Raw genomic sequence first — 15543 nt, forward strand, 5'->3', positions numbered from 1 at the left:
ATTGGGGATGGTCTCCTGGATTGGAGATGTGGATTGGAGTGTGCCAGAGATGTCAGTTTCTTCCTAGTCCAAACCTGAAGGGGAGAATTGTAAAGTGTGAGCTTTGTCCTAGAGTACAAGAGTATGAGTCAAGGAGAGGAAAGGTAGAATTATCCCACATACAATGGTGCAAGGCTGTAGAGCTACTTAAAGCTCACTTATGAATGAATAAACACAAATCTATTTTGCATTACATCTCTCTTGTTTATAGTAAGCATGTGATGGCTTAGCAAATACTCAAGATCGTGTTTATAAGTCCAAGTTAATTGATCTTGGAACCTAATTCGCTTGAGTGATAATCCAGCCAACACACTCTCACTTGTGTCACGATGTTTATCTTTTATCCACCCTAGCTAGCACGATCCCGTTTCCATCAAGAGGTAGGGCAATGCCTGGAAAAATACTTTTTGTAAGTTATTGTTAAGTTTTGGATAATAGAAACACAGTGCTATCTAATGGTGCTCACTTTTCTCCTTCTCGTGCTTCCTAATTCCTTCCCAGTTGTAACATTGCAATGATGTCTATTGCGTCGAAACCGCAGATAAGAGCTCTACGCATTAACGTAAACATATCATGGTAATCTAGCTTTTGGCGTCGTCGACCCACCGCCTAATTTCATCATAAGTAGGAATTTAAGCTAGAAAATCACAAAGTAAGAATAGGCGGGGTATTGGGGTATCATTGCTAAGCATTTAAATAATTTCGGGGTCAGAAACGACTAGATCAAAAACTCACTGTCTGCTGTTAATAATTGCGTTTTTTGCAACTCATCAAAAGTGAGATTTGAGACCATAAGCAAGTGTGCTTAGGTTTTATATACTTGTCCTAGAAGTTTTGTAACATTCGGATGTTGTTTGATGCTGTAACAGTCATGTTTTGTTTGCTTATTAGTGAGTAGCTTTTGATGACTTTGGTCATTTGAGTGTAGCTTGTGTTAAATGCGAGTTGTCTATTGTTTTCCAAGAGATTGACACCCTTTTGTAGCCTTTATGCACTAGGCAAATCAACTTCGTCCCATAGATTGACAATTATGTTCGCGGTTCTTGCTATGTCTGCAGAGTGAGGTTAGAACCAACAAGAAAAGAAATATATATGAGGGCGTCCGGACAAGGTGGACGGCCGGTCCCAAACTCGGGTTGCCAGACCAAATACAACCTAGACTATGGGTGGCCAGCCCGGAGACATACTAGCCGGACAAGTATGCCCTAGACCTATGTGAAGCAGCAAAGTGGTGTAAGTCTAACAAGCATGCATTGTTTATAGGTTCATCAAACAGTATTGAAACTAGCATGCAACCAATATTAAACAAGTACAATCGGCACCAAAACAAGGTCAAATAGGTTCAAACAAGATACAAAATATCGACATAGTATCCTCAAACAGTATTCAAAATCTCAAACAAGTAGTTCTCGTTGCATAAGATTGGATCTCCATCTCTTATGCTCCCAAATGCTTATAAAGCCATCTTCCTTCGTTCTGCTACTTGTTGTCTACAAACAAATAACAAGAGCAGCCAAAACATATTATTGATACATGTTGAATTTTTTGCAAAAAAACCCTAATTTGTTGCTGTAAAACATAATTTCTCAAAATTGTTGAAATTAAAAAATCTGTTTTCGTCAATGCGTAGGGCTTGTCGAGACGATCAACTCTAATCTTTGCCGCATATCCAAATTCTCATGTGGTGAAGAGATTTTTAGAGGTCTCTTGTACAAAGAAAAGCATTAAAAAATATGCCATTTAAGGCAAAACTAAACTCTTGTTTCTTCATCTTCTCTTTTTGTTGTCCTTTCTTCTTCTTCCAACTCCATAGCTTCCAATTGTAGGTTGATGTAGTACCGGTTTGCTTGTCAGAACAACAAACAACTGACGCTCTGATACCATTGTAACCATAGAGGGCAAGCACCACACGCCTACTGAAAGAAGAGAACTAGAATAGACTTTAGCACTTCAACACAGCTTGAAATTGAGAATCCACACAGTAGACATGGAGTTGTGAAGTTCTACTCTCAGATGCAATGGCCCCAAAGCCTTGGCGTCCCTTTTGGTATTTTTTTATATTGATATTCATAGAGTACAATACCCGGGATGAGCACTCTCCAGCTCTACAATTGCTGAAACTAAGAGTGACTCCTTCAAAACATTCTTTTATAGGCTCTCACTTTTCACCATTAAAAGCCAACTAGATTTTAATATTTTAAAAGCTCTTTAGAAAGTCAACTCCTAAAAATTGCTCTCCCAAAAGCTCTACAATTTAGCGTCTGGGCACCTATTTATGGGGGCAGGGGAGTACCCACTTCCATCATCTGGTAATTGTGTATTGTGTCTTCTGCTCATGGTAGTCATGGGGGGCTGATCACCCCCTCTTTCCGACATCATCGTTTTGGTGTTGTGTCTATTGTCTCTCTCTCTCCTCTCCTCTCTCTCACGCTTCCGCACACGCACACTCACTTGGTATCAGCAGCTTCAGGCTCTTCATGGTCAGGGGCGCTTCACCATCCTCATCAGGTTCTCTCCCAAGAAGATCAGATAAGCCAGCGTTTTTTGGAAAGCATCTGTGTTTTCTACAGATCTGCCAGCAGTTTTGCGAAAGCCATGCACACATTGGACTTTGGCGCTTTTCTGTCGCGGAGGACCCCCCTCCACCTGCGTTTTTTCATATCAGGCCAGCTTTTTTGCTTCTGGCTGCCAGCGCTACACTTTTTGGGCAATTTCGTCGCCGGAAAACCCCTTCAATCCATCAGCGTTTTTGCTGCCTCTTGCGTTTTTGGGGAGCACTTGCGTTTTTTGGATCTGCTGTGTTTTCAGCATGGAGGGGCAGTGCTCAGCTTCTGGACCCTACAGATCTTGCTATCCCACACGGCTTCGCATCCAGTGCATTGCCGTCAAGAATCCTCTCCATCTGCTACAGATTTCTGCCATACACCTGCTGTTTTTCTCTGTTTTCAGCCCACCTGGAGCTGCTACATTGATTCCCCGCTCTCCCTACACCCTCTGCACCGCTCCGGACCATGCCGGGAGCGTACGAGCACGTCGAAAATCGCTGGACAGCAGCATTTTCATCACCTCGCAGTTGATTTTTTGGGTGGACAGCAGACACATGGCTTGTGTTTTTCACAGAGGATGAGGCTACCTCCTGCCAGGACACCATCCGGTGGTGATCCGTGCGGTGTCTTGGTGACTGTTGCAGTACACGGTATCTTCGACATTGGCTTGATCATCAACATGCGTATGATCCTTGGGAGATCCATTCATTCCAGCCATCATTCGGCAGTCGCACACTCCAAAGGGGCTGATGACTTGTGGTTTGCTATACTGTCACAAACTGCTGACGTGTCAAAGCCCTGAAGAAGGGAGTCAACTTGCAGATGTCGGCCGAGGGGCCTAAACCCTAAGAAGGACAAGTAACAGAAGAAGAAGTCCTACCAACTTATGGGGACCCCCTCCGATGGGGCCCGAAGTGACAAAGGAAGTAAAATAAAGCAGGACCCACACACAAACTCACGCAAAAACTGATGACGTGGCAGTTGTACGGACGCTCCACGTTTTGCGTTGACTGCTGACGTGGCAAATGTACGGAATTCCGCAAAACGCGCAGGTAGCTTTTTGGCGTTGCTTTTGGACCAGAAGCTTTTGAGTTTGAAGGCTTTTCACTGTAAACTGCTTTTGGGGCCTAGGGCCTTTAAATATGAGGTTAGGGCTCATTCTCTGGCATGCTTCCTGGAGAAGGTGCAGAGTCTGGAGTACCGGCTTGTACTGTGTTGATGCAATATAAAGAAATACCGAAAGGGGCGCCAAGGTTTGGGGCCATACTCTCTGGGGTGGAATTCCGCCACTCCGTGTCGCGTGTCGCCTCTCTCTCTCTCACTCCTGTTTTTATTGAAGTGCTAAAAGTCTGTTCAGTCTGTCCTTTTCTATTGGCACGTGGTGCTCGTCTTGTGACACATACCTAAGCACTCATCAGAGGAGTTCACACGAGATATGGCCATGCTCATGGCATATGGGATTCTGACATTCCCATAGAAGACACCACCATCTTGGGTGGACAGACACTTACCACTTGACGTCGACAAGTCTAATCACTTGCTTACACAGGAGCATCTACATGGACTTAGGGAGAGGCTTTTGGATCTCTTCTTGGACAGGTTCATTGCTTGGATCTACAGACTGGAGTGGGACTTCAGTGCTTTAGACTCTCTTGGAGAGTTTACCCGTGAGATGTGGGAGATCAGGCATCATCACACGACTAACATCTAAAGTCACCCGGAGCTTGGCTTGGATGGTAGTGCAGTTGCTCTTCTACACTCTTGATCATTTCGATTGCTACCTTCAGAGTTGCTTGCACTCACTCTCGGTAACCTTACAGTAGACTTATCCCCCGACCTGGGTAGTAGGCCACTCCCAGCTCATTCACATTGAGAGCCACACGAGTTGCGGTTTGGTTGCGTTGTTGGCACGGATTCTGTTTTGGTTGACACCGGAGGATTGGAGGCAAGAGTACAGGCAAGATGGCGCAGACACATTAGTATGGCCTTTCCTCTTCTCAGAGGATCTTCACAGCGCAGACTTCTCAGTCTGGCTTCCCTTCTTCATACAGGATGACTACGGTGCAGACATGTCACAAACTGCTGACGTGTCAAAGCCCTAAAGAAGGGAGCCAACTTGCAGATGTCGGCCGAGGGGCCTAAACCCTAAGAAGAACAAGTAACAAAAGAAGAAGTCCTGCCAACTTATGGGGACCCTGTCTGATGGGGCCCCAAGTGACATAAAGGATTAAAATAAAGCAGGACCTGCGTAGCAAACTGATGATGTGGCAGATTTCCAAAAATTGCATTGACATGATGACGTGGCAGCCTGTACGGATTTCCGTATTTTGCGGTGACTGCTGTACGGAATTCCGTGAATTACGCTGGCAGCTTTTTGGCATTGCTTTTGGACCAGAAGTTTTTGAGTTTGAAGGCTTTTCATGTAAACTGCTTTTCATAGGCCAAGGGCCTTTAAATATGTACTAAGGGCTCATTCTCTGGCACGCTTCAGTGAGAAGGTGCAAAGCGCAAGTACCGGCATTGTACTGAGTTCAAGTAATATAAAGAAATACCGAAAGGGACGCCAAGGTTTGGGGCCAATACTCTTTGGGGTGGAATTCCGCCACTCCGTGTCGCGTGTCGTCTCTCTCTCTCAGTTCAGTTGTTATTGAAGTGCTAAAAGTCTGCTCAATCTGTTCTTTTCTATTGGCATGTGGTGCCCGTCTTGTGACAGTGGTATCAAAGCATCAGGCGTGTGCTTTTCTGAAAGCATACCGGTCCTACCAAGGAACAGACAGAGCAAGATTGCACTTTCAAAAGTTCATTGGAAATTTTAGCTTCGTGCTCTGACTCCGGTCCTATTAGCCACCCCCACCCTTACTTCATCGCGCATCGGGCTCCCGTCTTCATCGCTCTGTCTTACAGGGCATAAGCCATAAAGAACCCAAGACATTGAATTCATAGATTCGGCAGAATATTTGCAGTTTCTGCTCAACGAGCTTCACGACATTCTTTCGCGGCATCCTCAGCAGAATCTTCCGATGCTGCAAAGTTTTCAACAATTTTTAAACTACATGTTACCCCCTCTGATGCCCCAGGTGGTACCTCCTCCTCCGGCACCAAAAAGTACGAGAGCTTCCAACCGGCAACCTTCTCAGCCATTTGTTCCGATCGGGGGGGTCTTCAGGAATATGATGCAACCATCTGACCCTGATTGAGTGCAACCGCCATTGCCCCCACCTCCACCACCACCACCACCAAGCTACAATGGTTGGAGCCCATATGGATACCCTTATTATCCATACCCGGGATATGCGCCTAACCAACCCAAAGATTTCAAAGATGGCGGCACGACAGTCAAATTTTTCACTTTTTTCGGGGTGAAAGATCGCAAGAAAGCATTGCAGTTCCTACAACAATTCAACAACATCTATGCTTTGGGGAACTATACAGAAGAATCCAAGATTTCTCGAGTAGCGGGATTTCTTAAAGATAATGCTATACAATGGTGGAGTTCAATCGCGACACAACCGCATGCTCCAAGGACCTGGCAAGCTTTCAAGACAGTTTTGCACGTAGTTAACGTGACCCCGATGTTTGAAGTCCGGATTTTAGCAGAGTGGGGCAACTTGAAAATGCTTGCCACCGAAACCATGGACGACTATAACCAAAGGTTTCTCAACGTGTACCTTCCGATGTCCTTTTAAGTTCATTTCCTTGGAGAACCAATGCGAGCGGTACACCATTGGACTACCATCACCATTGCAGGAATATTGTCTCTCCAAGCAAGTCTCTACCATGTAAGAGCTTATGGACCATGCCGCGGTCGGCTACAAGCTCATGAAAGGAAAGTTGGAGTTTACCACAAAAGAACCTCCGGCCACTAACCAGAACTCCCGGCAACAACGAACAGATTCTCGGGAATCCCGTGAAAACCAACCTCAACGGCCTTGTCTGACACGTCAACGAGACGCCTTGTTACAAGAAGGCCGATGCCTCGAATGTTTCCAAACAGGGTATACGTTCAATACATGTCCTGAGCGAGCCTCAACGTCCTCAGTGCAACCTTCTGCTCCCACGTCAGACAGACCCCCGGGGCCACCTCCGGCCAAGAAGGCTAGACCTGCTATTGGACTAGTACTCGATATTTATGGTATACATCTCGAGAGTTTTAATGAATTATGCAGAGCTTGTGGAAAAGTCAGCTTGAAAGCCCTTATTTTCTTTGACCCCGGAGCTATGGAGAACTTCATCCATCCAGAATTCTTGAAGCACATGCACTTTGATTATGATGCAGAGGGTGGAGAAATTGAAGCTGAGCTAGCCACGGGGCAAACTCAGAAAGTGGTACCGCTCATTGGTGCACTTCCAGTGACTATACAAGATTATCGTGAAAAAGCCGATTTTCACATTATGAAGTTGGGCATCATTCTTGTCGTGCCAAGCTAGCCACGGGGCAAACTCAGAAAGTGGTACCGCTCATTGGTGCACTTCCAGTGACTATACAAGATTATCATGAAAAAGCCGATTTTCACATTATGAAGTTGGGCAATTGTGACGTTCTCTTGGGCATGCCTTGGCACGACAAGAATGATGCAATTCTCCACGTTCGGAACCGAACCATCACTGTGATGCAGAAGGGCAAGCCAATTGTCCTCAAAGTTCGGTTGTCCGAACAAAGCCCTAAATGACCTCTCTAGCTGTTTTCTAGTTAGATACTTTTGAATTTTGTTTGAGAATCTGTTTGAGAACTTGTTTCGTGATCCTGTTTGAAATGGATGGTATCTGTTTTGAACCTGTCTTGGTGCCGATTTGAATTGTTTGACTCTAGTTTTAATATTGTTTTCAATGATTGGTGATTTTACTCCCGGGTGGAGACGTGAGAAATACTATTTTGGTATTGTTTGAACCTCGGAACAACGCAGGCCGATGCCTCAGGAGCTGGGAGCGTTCTGTTGTATGCTAGAAAACCTCGGAACGACGCGGGGTGATGCTTGGGGAGCGCTTGGTTGTATGCTTGAACCTCAAAGCGACACAAACTGCGGTCTGGGGAGCGTTTGGTTGTACAGTCCTCTGAGCTCTTGGCCCGGACCTTTTTAGGTTATTTGCGGGGGGAGTGACGAGGTAGTCGTTGAGTAGCTTCATACCGCAGACCGTTTGTCTCGGGGGAGTGCTCAGCGGCGGCGTTTGTTGTGTCTTGTAACATGCATATGTAAGCATTTGTGTTGCATTGTCATGTGCCAACTACTGAATATTCCTAATTGGATGAGATTGCCTAGGTATGTAATTTTAGTGCATCAAGACACCTGTGGAAGATCAGTACAGTCAGGGTGTGATGGCTAATTTTACTACGCCGGAATATCAAGAGTTCCGATCTGGACGAAAGGAGAAGCTAACTCCTTTATCAAAAGAGCCGGAAGGAAAAGCTAACTCCTTAACAAAAAGAGCAAACTGATTGTCCCTCGGAATGACCCTCGGAAATTTTTGAGCTAACTGAGTTGTTTTGCAGATATGTTGTAATCGCGGACGATTACTCTCTTTCAAGAAGGGGAGATGTCACAAACTGCTGATGTGTCAAAGCCCTGAAGAAGGGAGCCAACTTGCAGATGTCGGCTGATGGGCCTAAACCCTAAGAAGAACAAGTAACAGAAGAAGAAGTCCTACCAACTTATGGGGACCCCGTCTGATGGGACCCAAAGTGACAGGTTTCCGAGTTTTGCGGTGACTGCTCTACGAAATTCCGTGATTTACGCTGGCAACTTTTTGGCATTGCTTTTGGACCAGAAGTTTTTGAGTTTGAAGGTTTTTCATGTAAACTGCTTTTCATAGGCCAAGGGCCTTTAAATATGTGCTAAAATACCGAAAGGGGTGCCAAGGTTTGGGGCCAGTACTCTCTGGGGTGGAATTCCGCCACTCCATGTCGCGTGTCGTCTCTCTCTCTCTCAGTTCAGTTGTTATTGAAGTGCTAAAACTCTGTTCAGTCAATTCTTTTCTATTGGCACGTGGTGCCCGTCTTGTGACAAGACATCTTGGTCTGACCACACCTCTTCTCAGAGGCCCTTCACAGTGCAGATTGTTGAGTCTGGCTTTCCCCTCATCTTGGATTACCCTACCGACTGACACGACACCATCCGGTGGTGGTCCGTGCGGTCTCCCAATGACTGCTGCAGCTTACAGTAGCTTCTACAGTGCAGACTGTTTAGTCTGGCTTTCCTTGATTCGGAGGAGTTTACGGAGCAGATTGCTACATCTGGCCTTCCTGGAGTTTTACATAGCTTAGCCACTTGGCCACACTGGGTTACAGGTTCATGCATTGACAGGCTTCCGGTTATTCTCATGACGATTCTTGGGCTTCCCCATTTTCTCCAGACAGTTTGAGTACAGACACCACAGATCTTATTGGGCAGGACACTTGCAAGTCTATTGGCACTTCTTTTACGACAAGGAGTTGTTTTTACACTCGGTTCGGGACCTTCATGCAGTACCTTCACACTGCATCAGCGGAGTACAACAGTTTGCTACACTGCTCGTGACGACATCTCACCGTGAAGATCTCTCGGAGGTTGGGACACCCCAGACCGCTGCAAACATGGCAACAGACATCTTCATCATTTGCCTCACATGTTCAGCTTCTCGCAGTTTGTTCAGCATCAGGTGTTGAGAGGGGGTGTTAGACTTACACTACTCTGCTGCTTCACATAGGTCTAGGGCATACTTGTACGGCTAGTATGTCTCCGGGCTGGCCACCCATAGTCTAGGTTGTACCTGGTCCGGCCGCCCGAGTTTGGGACCGGCCGCCCACCTTGTCTTGGGGCCCTCATAGATATTTCTTTTCTTGTTGGGTCTTGGGGGATTTTTCCAGGCATTGCCCTACCTCCCCTGGGCACCTATTTATGGGGGCAAGGTGTTACCCACTTCCATCATCTGGTCATTGTGTACTGGGTCTTCTGCTCATGGTAGTCATGGGGGGTTGATCGCCCCCTCTTCCCTACATCAACGTTTTGGTGTTCTATCTACTGTCTCTCTCTCTCCTCTCCTCTCCTCTCACGCTTCCGCACACGCGCACTCTCACAATGCTATGGTCTGAGGATCGTTTAATTGTACTCTAACCAGGAGACGCTACGGTCTGGATATCATTTAGTTGTACTTCAAACCTCTAAACTCTATGACGAGACCTTTGCACTAATTGAGAGGATGGCAACTGTTTGGACATTTTTTTCTCTAACAACTAAACGCTCGCCAAACTGCAGCCTGCATCGCGCAAAGGTTTCTAATACAACTAAACACTCTCTAGAACGTAGCCTACGTCCTTCAGAGGTACAGCTAAACGCTCCCCAAACTCTAGTCTACGTCGTTCAGAGGTTATCAAATAGCGTTAAAACCGCATTGCAACCAGAATCAAGTAAATTCAATCGGCACCAAGACAAGTTAAAAACAAATATAATCTATTCCAAACAATTTGCAAATAGTATTCTCAAACAGTGTTTCAAAAAGTGTCTAAATACAAAGCAAACAAAAATCATTCGGGGTTGGTTTCTGCAAGTTGGACTCGAAAAACGGTTGCCCTGTCCTAGTTTCACAGTGATAGTTTTGCTCCGGAACTGAATGTAGCATCGTTTTTATCATGTCCAGCCATTCCCAAAAGAGCATCACAGTGCCTCAACTTCATTATGTGAAAGTCAACCTTGCCATGATATGCTTGAATGGTGATAAGAAGGGCACCGATAAGCACGACAACTTTAGTGGTATCTCCTATAGCCAGCTCTGCCTCAATGCCTCCAACAAACTGGTCGTACTCAAAGTCCATGAGCTTGAGAAATTTTGGATGAATGAAATTTTTTGTGGTTCGAAGATCAAAGAAGATAAGTGCATTGTGGCCACAAATCTTTCCATAAGCTCTACACAATTCCTTGGAAACATCGGGTGTAGAGATTGTGTAAATGTCTGGAACAAGTCCCACTGAGGTTTTGGCTTTCTTGGCGAGAGGTTGCTTGGGAGGTTTATCTTCTTTGTGAGGACAGACGTAAGAAGTAGGACGTGTGTCCTTTCTAGAAACATTCGAAGCACCTACCTTCCTATTGAAAAGTATCCCGTTGGCGAGTAGTCACGCAAGGTCGTGCAAGCAGAGTCGAAGTGTCAAGAGAATCCCAAAAATTTGACCGTCGTGCTCGAGGATTTTGTGTAGGTGTTGGTTAGTTCTCGATTGTAAATTCAAGTATTCCCTTCATCAGTTTATAACCAACTGCAACATGGTCCATGAGATCTTGTATGGTAGAGACTTGCTTGGACAAACGCTATTCTTGAAGTGGTGATGGTAATCCGATGGTATATCGCTCACATTGGTCCTCCAAGGTTAGTTTGAAGAAAGAGACCAGGAGGCAGTTGTCCAAAAACTTCCAATTGTAATCGTCCGTGGTTTCCTTGGTCAGCATTTTCAAGTTATCCCATTCTCCCAGAAGGTGTACTTCAAAGTTCAAATAAGGAGGTCATGTAGCTTCTAGTAAAAATATTCTTGAAAGCTTGCCAAGCTCTTGGAGCATGAGGCTTTGTGCATAGAAAACTCCACCACTGCATAGCATTGTGCTTGAGAAAACTAGCTAATCGAGAGATTTTGGATTCTTCTGTGTAATTCGCCAGTAAATAGATATTGTCCAACTATTGAAGGAACTGCATTGCTTTCTTCCAATCTTTCACTCCCTAAAAAGTGAAAAATTTTACCGTAGATCCATCATCCTTGAAGTCTTTATGCTAAGACACTGCAGATATTAGAGGTGGATAATAGGGGTAGGCATATAGGCTCCAACTGTGAAACACACCTGGCGATGGGGAGGTGGTGGCAAAGCAGGCGGCACAGGTGATGAAAAATCAGAAGGTCGGAAAACTCCCCCAAGAGGAATAGAAGCTTTTGTGGGCTATCGAGACGAAGCTCTTGTATTGTTTGGTGCTAGAGGAGGGAAATCCTGAGGCATCAGTGGCGGCAACATGTAGTTCAAGAACTGTTGGAAGCTCTACAGAATAGGTAGATTTTGTTGAGGATCCTTCAAGACGATGTCGCAAAGTTCTAGAGGAAAAATTGCAAGTACTCGGTGGAATCAAGAAACGCCAGCTTTGCCTGTTTTGGTAGAACGTTTCATTGTCAACACAACAAACGACTAAAGCTATGATACCACTATAACTGACGGGCACCATGTGACAAATGTAAAGAATAAAACTGGAACAGACTTTAGCACTTCAAACACAACAGAACACACACACACACAAAATCCACACGGTAGACACGGGATGCCAGAGTTCCACTCTAACATGCGCTTGCCCCAAAACCCCGATGCCCCTTTCGGTATTTCTTTTATATTGCTTTGGCAAAGGTAACTGCCAGGAAGAGCATGCTCTGCAATCTGCACACCCTAGATTTGCCAAAGAGCTCCCCCGAGGCATTCATTTAAAAGCCCCAAGCCCTAAAAAGCATCAAATACAAAGGATGGCGCTGAAAAGCACCTAGAACTTGCGAGTAGACTTGCCTCGTCAGCATTCTGTGATTTGCGGCGTGAAATCCAAGATTCCGTACAACAGGCCATGTCATTAGCTTTTGGGTGTTACTTCTGCTCCTCTTTAGTGGAATGCCACATTATCACTTTTATGACAGTCTCCCCAACTTCCACCCACTCAAATAGGGTCCCAACTGTCCAATGAAAGCATACACTCTGGTAGAGTGGATGCAGAATCAAGTCGGCATATGAGTGCTGTCAAGAACTGCTCTAAACAACATGCAACCGAAGCTACCATTAGTAGGTGTGCCAGTGACATTGAAAAGCCCTTACCATCCCTCAAGAGTAGGAAGTGCCCTGTAACCCCTCTCCAAGCAAGAAGGGTCGGTCTAGAATATAAGCTTCTACCAAATGGTTGTCCCCTTTGTAATATGGCTTAATTCTCTTGTTGCATTTCTCGAGGACCAGCCCCATATTCGTCTCCCTAACTACAAGGAGGGCCTTGTAAGTTCCAAACATAACATCAATCTTCTCTCCGCTGCAGCTTTCGAATCGCAAAGTCTCTTCATAGTGTTGGAAATGTCTATATCTTGGGGCATAGTCTCTTCATAATGTTGGAAATGTCTATTTCTTGAAGCCACATAGCTCTAGGCCCTAGGGATGCCTTTAACAGCCTTGCGTTGTAGCTGTTCACAAGCACCTCTCTCCCTCCACAGTGCAGCATCTTGTGGAATGAGCTCTCTGTCTCTTTTTTTTTCTTATAATGAGCTCTCTCTCTCTCTCTCTCTCTCTCTCTCTCTCTCTCTCTCTCTCTTACCGAGGTCACGCGTTTGAAGAGCTGATCGAACTGGCCACGAACGTCTCCACAGAGTAAAATTCTGCATGCAGCCATGATACGCAGCTTCTGCAGTTGCGTGTCTTCACGGGGCGCGTCTGAGTTCGAATCCTAACGTACCTCAACAAGAACCCTGAGAATCCCTCTTTTTGAGGATTGTTCCTCACAAAGTTATTTAAATGTTGTCAAAGGGAGCGATCTCTTTCTCTCTCTCTCTCTCTCTCTCTCTCTCAAGTTAGATGTGGATCTTGCTAACAAGGCCAGTACAATCAAAAAAATAGGAAATGGCCAAGTGGTCTCTTAAATGCGGGTGTCCTTCATGGTCCTATTTCCATCTTGCTAAAGACATTGCAATCTCAAAACAACGACATCACCCAAGTGGGATGTGGACCTTGGTAATCAGGTAGACAATTCGATCAAAATAGAAGATGGCAAGTTGGTGAATGAGATGCCCATCCCCTTGTTTACTACTTGTTGCAGTGCAAAGTATTATTGGTCCTAGCCTATGATGGGCATCCCTGACTAAGCTTGGCACCTTGAAAAAGGAAGGTAGCGAGCTGATGAATGGGATGTGTGCATTACCCATGCCCTTGTTTGTTATTTCTTGCAGTGCAAAGTATAATTGGTCCTAGCCCTATGATGAGCATCCGTAGGCAAGCTTGGCACCTTGAACAAGAAGGGTGGCCATGATCTAGACTTCACCTCAGCTTCTGAGTTGTATGTTTCTTGCATTTTTTAGTGCAAAAAGATTGTACGTGTGGGTATTGTTTGTCATAAATGCACTAGCCTATGACAGGCACCCCTTACCAAGCGTGGCACCTTGAACAAGGAACGTGGACATGATCTCAACTCCACCTCATGTTTTGAGTGGTATGTTTCTTGCATTTTTATGTGCAAAAAGATTGTAGGTGTGGGTTTGGTTTATCAAAATTGCAATTGTAGTGCTCTAATGTGACATTTATTGTTTCTACTAGTGTTGGATGGAGATGTTGAAACTCAATATTCATATTACTTGTTGTCAATGCTAGTTTGATTATCTTTTTTAAGGCTATAGGAGTTGAGGAACTCTCCACATCATTGCAAACTGGTCTCAACAATATTGTACATAGCATTGATGCTTATGGAAACCAAAGAGACACTTTCATGGACTTCTTACAACTTGTTTTGATGTTAATTGGTTTGCACTTTCTTCAGATGCTTAGGCACCTCTTTGTGATCTGTTGATGGTTATCTATAAAGGTGATTATCTAATCATCAAGGATTTTTATAAGAGTCCATGGCTGTGCTTACCTCCACAATTTTTGGATGTAGTCACAAGAAGAACAATAATCAAAAAAATTCCCAATATGTTACCATTTTATCATAACAGGGAATGCAAGGTGCACACTTGATTGGCATAATATCTTGCTGCGGTTGCATGATCTAATCAAATTAGGTTTTGCGTCGATGTACTATTTGATTTATTTGTTATGTCTTCAAAGTTAAGTTTGTAGCAATGTTGACAAGTCTACCCACATTCTTCTTGTTGCTAAAAATGTGATGTAGAAAGTTAGGGGGTTCCATTTCTTGAGTTTTCCTTATAGTTGGGAGATGTAGAGAGGCATTCATAGTCCTATATTCTATCTTTGAGTGCAACACTTACTGGTTACTTATATCCTTTGTTATATATATTGCTTGTAGTGTCTTTCTATTAAGCTTGTCTTTCCTCATGCAAACCCATGTTGAGGATAGCTTCATTCAAAAGATTACAATTTCATAGTCTTGAAGTTTGTTTTTCACTTCAATGTAGATTGCCCATCAAGAAATTCATAATCTCTAAATTGGTGACAAGCTCATAACTTTGTGTGATTGCTATAGTTTGTTCTAGAATGGTCAAAGAAGAGTCTTGGGAAGCAAACTTCCTCCAAAATGGAAATTTTTAACATGAATCTTGTAAATACTTTTGAACTCTCAAAGCTAAGCAAGTATTATTTATGGTCCACCATCTTTTGTGATGATCCAATAGAACAATGTTCAAATTGGGCAAAGGTTATGCAAGGGAGATATGTATAAGATAGGGTTATCGTCTAGAACTACGATATTGGAAGTTTGATTGAAAGAATTATTATCTTTTGGATTCATGTACCAAAGAAAGTTGTTGACTACTCTTTTGTTCAATTTAAGCTGATGGAATATGGAAAAGCCACCAATGGTCATTATTGGTTGTGCTATATCTTTCTTATAGCGGAGTCTCTAGTAAAGTACATACTTTTTTCATGGTCTACATGGGTGAACTTGTGCCATTTATGTAGCAATGTTCAAGCATCATTTTTTTCTTTAGGCCAGATGCTACATTGTCAAGGAACCTAGGCAAGCATGTATGCACCTTTGACACATATAGGTTTTGGATTCATGTACTAAAGAAAATTTTTGATAACTCTTTTGTTGAGTTTGAACTGACTAAATATGGGAAATCAGACGGTCATTATTGGTTGCGCTAGATCTTTCTATAGTTGAGTCTATTAAAATATGCACTTTTATCATGGTCTCCATGGGTGAAGTTGTGCTCTTCATGTAGCAATGTTCCATCTCCATTTTTTCTTTAGGCTAGATGATGGATTGTCAAGAAATCTAGGCAAGAGTTTTATGCACCCTTGACACATGTGGAGACACATTTACA

The 15543-nt window shown here is 44.2% G+C and overlaps 1 protein-coding gene across 2 annotated transcripts in view; it reads right to left on the minus strand.

Annotated features, from left to right (window-relative positions):
* LOC147437628 (CwfJ-like family protein / zinc finger (CCCH-type) family protein) overlaps positions 1-13041 on the minus strand; it is a 36750-nt gene extending 23709 nt beyond the window's left edge. The window contains exon 1 of one of the 2 annotated variants that reach the window (XM_086487136.1): positions 12867-13041. In XM_086487136.1, coding sequence (XP_086343262.1) covers positions 12867-12941 — 75 coding nt within the window. In that variant the 5' untranslated portion in view covers positions 12942-13041. The remainder of the gene's footprint in view (positions 1-12866) is intronic. The other variant, XM_086487135.1, reaches the window with a different exon arrangement.
* Positions 13042-15543: the final 2502 nt, after the last annotated feature.

The sequence above is a fragment of the Adiantum capillus-veneris genome, chromosome 17 (genome assembly GCF_014529385.1).
Source record: "Adiantum capillus-veneris isolate H3 chromosome 17, ASM1452938v2, whole genome shotgun sequence".
NCBI lineage: Eukaryota > Viridiplantae > Streptophyta > Polypodiopsida > Polypodiales > Pteridaceae > Adiantum > Adiantum capillus-veneris.